An 8,643-nucleotide genomic window follows, 5' to 3' on the forward strand; every position below is an offset into this window, starting at 1 on the left:
AGCATGTGGAAAGGAAGAAAGCTCTGACTGACTGAAGCTGAACTATTTTCTTTAAATGTCACCATGCTCACAAACATTGTATCCAGAATGAAATATATATTTTTATTTTGTACTGCTTTTTTCAGATAACATATCCATTTGAACTACTCGGCATGGACCTGATAGGTAAATTAAAACCACAAAAAGTGGCTATCAGTACATCTGCGTTATGGTGAAATGTGAAATTCCAAATGTGAAATTTAAGTTCACATGTGAAATGAAAGCATCACATGTGAAATGAAAGCATCACATGTGAAATGTTTCGGTTCACATGTGAAAGACTGAATTTCACATGTGCTTTTTTGTAGGGGTGCTTACTTTACACACATCAACACAGCGTGGATACCTTCATTCATCATTAACAAATTAATTATTTCAACTAAACAGTGAAAGAACTTGAGTGCTTTTCAAACAGCTAACCATCAAATTTCCAAACCTGATTTTCATCTGTTTATTTAAGGATATTGTATATACTTAAAAGCATGAATGACTTTCATATATGAAGAGGAGTAGAACTGCGGAGTTTAAATGTATTAATTATCCTATATGTTAATTGTTTGCACAAAATAAGCGGCAGCACACACAACACATCAGCTTTATCTTCATTCTACCATTGTCAACATATTTTGATTTATGTATATTTATATTTGAGGTGTACAGAATGTATATTTTGGTATGTCAGGTGCTTCACAGAGGTGAACTCTTTTTAGCTGTTGCTGTGTTTAAAGGGAATGAGAGGAGTCTATGTGATCGGTCATTACTGAAGCTTGGCCTGACTCCACCTGCTGATTGTGTATTCCTCCCACTAATAATGTGTTCAGTATCTCCTCCACGTTAGCACCAGACTATTTCCAGGTGTTTGAGTGTACCAGAGACCAGCACAATTATAATACTAGGCATGCAAATTCAGAATACAGTGATGTAGCAGTTTTTGGATCTAAAGCATTTAAGTGTGTGGAGACTAAAATTTGGAACAGTTTTCCAGATGATGTGAGATCTTCAGATTCTATTTCCTTTTTCAAAATGGATGTAAAAACTTTTTATTTAATAAAATTAAAGGAGTAGAGATGGATGAATGTATCTAGTATTTACATAAAAAACATGCAACTTGTAATGAGTATCTACTGTATCTGCATGTCACAACTGTCAGTCAGTAATGTAGCAGGGGCACAGCAGCTAGGATCACTATGGACATTAGTTACTTTAATGTTTAGTGTTTTTATCCTGTCATGCATCAACTTTATGCAGAACACATGTTTTTATGTGCTGTTTACAGTTTTTTACTTTGTTTGTTTGTGTTTCTGCATGTCCATGTTTATGTTTAGAATCTATGTGCCTCCATTTCTCAGTTTTCCCTGTGAATATGTGAAAATGTGTGTCATGTTGTTTTATGACAAAATAAAACCAAACTAATGAAAAGATGAATCCCCTCGGGACTGCCGGTGGATGTCTGAATCTAAAATTACAGTTTAATGCATCAATACTCTGTTTGTCCAAATAAACTATGAATATAAGACTTGAGCACACATTACTGGATATATATTGTTGAACCATACTAGTGTTTCCATATATTGCATTGACACCCCACAGCAACACACCTAATCTATGAATTTTTCATATATAACACTAAAAACTTTTATTGCAGAATGTATCTCAGAGTACCTGGTTCAAAACTTTATTTATATTTGAATTGAAGGTGATGTCGTTGTGAGGCCTTTAGAACTCATGTTGACTGAGTTTTGTTACATCATCAATCATCAATCATCATTCCATCAAAGGAATCTGGTGATGATGTTGCGCATAAATTAGAATTCTGTGAGTTCTACTCATTTTAGCTTGAGTGGTTGAACGGACACCAACACTCGAATTAACAAGTAAGCGATCGTAAGAAGAGGACTGTAAATCGACCACTGTGATACAGGTAAGACGCTCTTTCTGTCTCTTGGATGTAGCAACATTTCTGTTAGTATAAAGAAGCATAAAATGGAAATATACCAGTAGAGTACAAGTACCTCAAAATTGTACTTAAGTACAGCACTTGAGTAAATGTACTTAGTTACTTTCCACCACTAGAATTAAAACACTGTTGTGGTCATTTACAGTGAATGAAAGTAACTTCTCCAATTTCTTTTCATTTTTCTGAGAGAAAAAAATGGCAGAAAGACTATTGACGACAATCTCATCCATGACCCGTAATAAGAACCTCTTCGAACTCCCTGGAAAATATGAATTCATGAAGGTTTTGGGACAAGGTGGCTTTGGAGTGGTGCTGAAATGTCTGAAGAAAGACACTAAAGACATTGTGGCTGTAAAGATCCCAAGACACGACCACGACTACAACGCTACTGACATCAAGGAGGTAGGACACTTTATTGATTTTCGATGTTCACAGCTGTAAAAGAGTTTGCACAGTAAGGGGTACACTGAGTATCCAGTATTAAGTAAATTATATTTGGTAATTACAGGTGCAAAAAGGCAATTCCCTTCAGTTAGTGCTAAATAATACAGTAACAGGCACATCTATTGACAAGTATTTACTTAGTATGATGCTCTGCCTTTCTAAACTGTCCTCTTAGTCCAACTGTTTCCCCTGACTTTCATACAAGTTAACATATGAACTATCTGTAAACAACTAATCCTTTCAAACTTGTCTCCAGTTTTGTATGCTGAAGAAGTTGATGCACCACAACTTGGACAAATACAATATTGTCAAGTTTTATGATTGGTTTGAGGTGAGGAATGGAAAGGCGCTGGTCTTCGAGTCGTTGGACATCAGCTTAGACAAATACATTTACTATCATCACCCATTATGTCTGAGTAAAATCAGAGTCATCATCCAACAGGTATGAATATGGTACCATTAGATAGCAAGTAGAGCACTGAACACTGTGTCAGTTTGAAACTGTGCTACATGCTCTTATCTTATATTACTGACCTTGTACTTTGCAGTTGGCCACAGCATTCGACGCACTCAAGAGAATCAGAGTGATCCATACCGATGTCAAACCAGACAATATAATGGTGGTGAATCGCTGGACTAATCCCCTCAGAGTCAAGCTGATAGACTTCGGCTTGGCCATGCCCACAACTCAAACCTGGACGGGCATGAGATTGCAGACAGTTTACTTCAGGTGAGGTCTATAGAGATACTGATCATTATTATACTGGAGTGAGTTTGTAGTCTTTCAGTTTTACTATTAGTAGCTGTGTGCTTTCTGTCTATACGTGTTATTTTAGTTTGTCACTGTGCTAGACTGTATTTTTAATACTTAGAATATGACAGTGTTCCTCATTCTGTGTAATGCTTTTCTTCCACATTCAGGGCTCCGGAAATCATTTTGGGCCTTCCATTTTCGGAGGCCATTGATATGTGGTCACTGGGAGGTGTGCTGGCTGCCATGATCCTCGGCTATATACTGTTCCCTGCAAAAGATGAATATGAAGCAGTAAGTTACTAAGCTAAGTCTTGTTAGAGCCACCGCTCTTCAGCAGTGGAGTTTAGCTAACGCTCAGTTGGTGATTCAAAACTGTGAGGGAAAATTAAGATTAAAATGGTCTTTGTTTCACATCAGTACCTGAGTAGAACGTACTGTGATCAAGGTTATACATTAGACTGTACATTAGCTAGTGTTGCTAGAATTTTAGCAACAGTATTTAGACAAGAAGACATAAGTGGCATGCCTGTTGTATATCTTATTGTGATGCTGTGTTTTATCTCCAGATGCGATTCATGACTGAACTCCTGGGTCAGCCAGCGGACGATCTACTGAGGAAGGGAAGGAAAACACACAGTTTTTTCAACAAGACTGACACCGACGGCTGGAGGCTGATGGTACCACAACAATTCATCTTTACCAATCTCTTCTCTAATTAAGATGACGTATTTCAGTCAACATTTAACAGTTAGATTTATTGACATATATTGAACCTTCTTTTAGACACCTGAAGAGTACTGGGGAAAATTTCATCAGCCTCACATTGACCACAGGAAGTTCAAACATCCCTCTCTGGATTACTTGAAACAGGTAAGTGTTAAGTAGGTGGTAGCTGTCATTGTTACTGTCAGTTGAGGTCTTTTGATGAATCATGAGGATGAGTTTACTGATGGTGGATTTGACCATTGTTTCTTAAACTAGATTCGTCAAGAGGATAGCTGTGATGAAGCTGTGGATTGGGAGAAATGTACTGAGCTTCTGAAGGCAATGCTCAAAATAAATGAGGCTGAGAGGATTACCCCCAGTGAAGTCCTCACTCATCCTTTCATTGCACAGGACTGCAACAACTCTCGGTAAATATGTGCGTGTGTGTCTCTGTGTGTGTGGCCTATCATAGGCTACTTCTTGGGGACAAATTTCAGACTTAAGACCATTAATTGGGGATGGCTTGTCCAATTGGGGACAAAAGCTGTGTCCCCAGTTGGGGAAAAAGCTCATTTTTGGGTTTTTGGGTCAGTGGTTATGGTTAGTGTTAGGGTAAGTGTCCATGAAATTAATGTAGGTTTATGTAATGTATGTAAAAGTGACCATGACCTAATATGTGTGTGTGTGTGTGTGCTGAGATATTGGTAGTGATTTGAGTATATGTTATCAGACAACAATAAGTGTCAGTGATAGTTTATGATTTGATCATTAATTGATGTGCATACTTGCTTATTGTGGGGGTAAGTTCTGTGTTCTGGCCATCAATGTAACAGTGAACGTTTGTCTTTTGATAGCAATGAAGCTCCAGAGGCAGCAGCTGCTCAACCCAGCCAGACCCAGACCCAGACCCAGACCGAGTCCGAGTCCGAAGTGCCAGCGGAGAAGACCACGGTAGATGAGAGGTAGGTGTTAACTCATCCTTGTCTTCTTTAGAGGAGTGTGTGGTACAGAGGCCACACTTCCTGTTTTTATCAGATTCAATCCTCCTTTTGGCTCAACACAAACTCATAGTACTCTCTTTGATAAAAAAAAAAAAAAAATCTTTGAAAAAAAACTGCATTTACAACTCCAAAGCAGGTTTTTAGGAAGAATCCAAACACTGAGCCTAAAACTCTGTTGTGTTAGCAGCTCACAGTTATCTGATGTTTACACTGTAAAAACCTCCAGGGTTTCAAAACTAAGAATCCTGTTAATTTTCTGCATGGAAAACAGAGTAATTTATCACTGTATGCAAAAAGCTAATATTTAACAGCTCACTAACTGACCAACTTTAGCAACAGTAAGTTTAGCGTTAAGTTGGACAGTTCTCTGTCTTTCTCACTTCACTAATATTAAAATGCTAATGTTAGTTACAAACATCTTTATATCAGACTAAGGATGGTTAGATTTTCCCAGTAGTACTTTCTGTGTGGACTGAGCTCTGCAGTTGGACTTTCACACTGACTGGCTTCTCTACCGTAGAAATGGCAGCCGAGGCTCATGGGTATTGTAGTGTGTAAAGCCGTTCGCCATACCAAACTGACTGGAAAACAAGGCTTCTCAGAAACAAAGCAATAATAATTCAAACTGATTGATTTAATATAAAGCTATAGTTAGGGGTAAATGACCCAGGAGAATTTGTGTCGAGGAACACTGAGGATATTATTCAAAGACAAACTTTGAAATGGGAATTTTACGCTACTAACAAATACTTGTGGAACCAGCAGCTCACCAACTTCATTTGTGACCTTTATGATGAAAATACAGGATGAATGAGGCAACTTACTACTGACTCTGTGATTAACTTCATGTGTATTCATTCACCAGGACACGTGGAGCCCTCAGTCCAACTTCCACACAGCGGCCGTTAAGTCAGGAGAGCGCAATCAGGTAAGATGATTTCCTCTGGTCATCAACTCATCCCTCAGGTAGAGGAGAGACATTTCTTTCCTGACACAAACAGAGATAATATCCTAACTGTGTGTTTTTGTGTTTACTTTGGTGACTCACGTGAATAACACGTCGAGAAGTGAGGTGCTAGCTTCAGCCAGTGAGCACCCTGTTTGTGACCCTCCTGCCCCTGCTCTGACGGATGAAGCCACCAACATCCACCCAAACCACCACAGTCGCTCTCCAAAAATTTCACGGACGGTCATAATTATGGTTCGTCCTGCCACAGCCGAGAACACCGTGGCACTGGAAAGTGAGGAGAGTGACACCAGGTGAGATGATTTCCTCTGGTCATGATACTTAATAAATGCATGTTTTGCACGTTATGACAATAACAGGAATAACACACTAACTATGTATGTGTGTGTGTGTGTTTAGTTCGCAGTCTTGGATGTCAGAGTCTTCGCTGGAAGTCAGTGACAGTGACATGTCTTGGACATCTGAGGACTCCACCACATCTGGTAAGAAACAGTAACCTCCCTTTGTGTTTGAATCATTGTTCATTCAAAGGATGGTTGAGGTATTTAATGTCCTTTGACTTTCAGATGACTCCGGGACCACAGAGGAGGAGGACAAGAAGATGAAGAAGAAGAAGAAGAAGAACTGCTTCCGGCGCTTCTTCTCTTGGATGAAGAAGAATTTTTGCTGCTGCTGGACCAGTGTCGAAGAGGACGATTAAGGTAAGAAGGGAGGATCTGTGAAGGTTTTTATAGCATGATTTTCTATAAAAACCTTCACAGATCTTCAAGGTGAGTTGAACACTCTAAATTGTATAGGAAGTATTCAGTGAAGAAAATACTTTTAAGAGTAGGCATAAAACTTTCCTTTTTGATAAAGTTTATAGTTAGGGCCGGCCAGGCTCGCCTTGGATCAGCCCTTAGTTATGCTGCCATAGGCCTAGACTGCCTTCCCATGATGCATTGAGCTCCAGTCTCCTCCTCCTCCTCCTCTCCATCTGTATTCATTCATGTACCATTAATGCATGTTACTAACTTGGCTTCTTCCCTGGAGTCTTTTGTTCTTTCTCATCTCGCAGGAAACCGTGGGTTGCAGACCGAGCCTTCGCGGTCCTTCGCAGTCCTGTTAGTGTCCTTCCCTGGCTATTGCTGCTGTTATTGTTATTGTTATTGTTATTGTTATTGTTATTGTTATTGTTATGATTGTTGTTATTCTTGATTGTCTTTACTCTGATGCTGTCAAAAATAAAAATTTGAATGTTTAATTAAAAATCAGAGTAACTTCCTTTGTTAAGGTGAACACTGTTGGTAGAATAGGCAGAGTCTCATCAAAGATAACTCCCAGATTCCTTACGGTGGTGCTGGAGGCCAGGGCAATGCCATCTAGAGTAGCCATATCATTAGATAATGTGATTCCAAGGTGTTTAGGGCCAAGCACAATAAGTCCACCACCACCAGCACTCTCCACCACCATCATCAAAACACCAAATGAGGGAAAATCTTTTTGAAGAATGGTGTTTCTCAGCCTTGGCAATGATTCTACAAGTCTCTGGAAGTCTTCTGGAGGGATGAACACCATCCCATATGATACGTTGCTTTTCCATATTGTCACAGCACTACTAACATATTCTTCATAACAGCCAGGTTTCATTAAGACAAAATGAATAAATATGACAATCTGATATGAAATTGTTTATTAATACACCTTTAGATGACAGATCTAATGTTTGAGTCCACATTTAATTCTCCTACTTTGTTGTACTATTGCAGTGGTGGTGTTAATTTTTCATGTATATCTTCACTTCTGTTTACTTTAGATTTAATTGATCCAAGAAGTCGGGGGCAGACAGTTTCTATGGGGCTTTGGGTGGGCAACTACTGGAATATATTAAATAACATCATCCTCTGACTTTTGAAATGTTTCGTTTATAGCTAATGATGGTTTATTGTTTATGGTTATTTACAATCTTGCACCACAATGTCTTAAATAGTTTGTAACAACCTGTAGTCTTGGATCAAAGTTATCAAGAGCTCCACTAGAGAGGACTCTTATGTTGACTTCTTTTCAGTTGAGACAAGGCAAGTTTATTTGTACAGCATATTTCTCTGAAGTGATCAGCTTCTCTGTTTCCCAAATAAAAACAGTTTCAGCAGGACTTTAAGATCATGCAGACAAAATAACTTGAAATGTTCTTGTTTGTTTCACTGTTGAATGTAAAAGCTTCTGCTGCCAGTTAAACTATAGTTAATGAAAACTGATTTTTTTTTTTTCATCTTTCTGAAACATGAGACTAAAATTAGCCAAGTATTTATGGTTTTTAAGCTCTAAAAGAAGACAAAACATTTGAGGGGACAATTTAACACGAGTGTGAGATGAGTTTTTCTTCTGAATGTTAACGTCTCCTACAGGCCAGTGGATTTTGAGGGGAGGTTTAACACCTGTCTATTCAGCCAGTGCCAATCACAAACTCTAATTAGTTGTTCATGAGCAGCTCTCTGTTTTGAGCAGGTTTTGCAGTGTTTGCAGTGTTCAATCCACTTTTGCAGAGCCTTGCCAATGCTTGGCCACCTGATGCTCTGTTTGGCACGCTTCATTATGCCCATGTGACCATCGTGGAGCCGTTCCACTATCTCTGACCTCAGGCATTTGGGTATGGCAATTCTGTCTGTTCTGCCTGTCACCATAGAGACGCAAGTTGTGGCATGTTGTGAGAGAATCTTTCACTGTATAGTACAGCTTAATGCTGTCTGGCACTTTGCATAATTTGGCCAGCCATTATTCACAAAATGCATCACTA

The 8,643-nt window shown here is 38.9% G+C and overlaps 1 protein-coding gene across 1 annotated transcript; it reads left to right on the forward strand.

Annotated features, from left to right (window-relative positions):
* The first annotated feature begins 1,547 nt into the window (after positions 1-1,547).
* LOC137194278 (homeodomain-interacting protein kinase 1-like) lies at positions 1,548-7,222 on the forward strand. The gene is made up of 12 exons (XM_067606026.1): positions 1,548-2,398; positions 2,697-2,882; positions 2,989-3,170; positions 3,362-3,485; positions 3,761-3,871; positions 3,978-4,064; positions 4,176-4,327; positions 4,754-4,861; positions 5,766-5,828; positions 5,966-6,160; positions 6,267-6,349; positions 6,434-7,222. The coding sequence occupies exons 1-12, from the start codon at positions 2,192-2,194 to the stop codon at positions 6,565-6,567; spliced, it is 1,632 nt and encodes a 543-aa protein (XP_067462127.1). The 5' UTR covers positions 1,548-2,191; the 3' UTR covers positions 6,568-7,222.
* The last annotated feature ends 1,421 nt before the right edge of the window (positions 7,223-8,643 follow it).

Source organism: Thunnus thynnus, chromosome 12 (assembly GCF_963924715.1).
Source record: "Thunnus thynnus chromosome 12, fThuThy2.1, whole genome shotgun sequence".
NCBI lineage: Eukaryota > Metazoa > Chordata > Actinopteri > Scombriformes > Scombridae > Thunnus > Thunnus thynnus.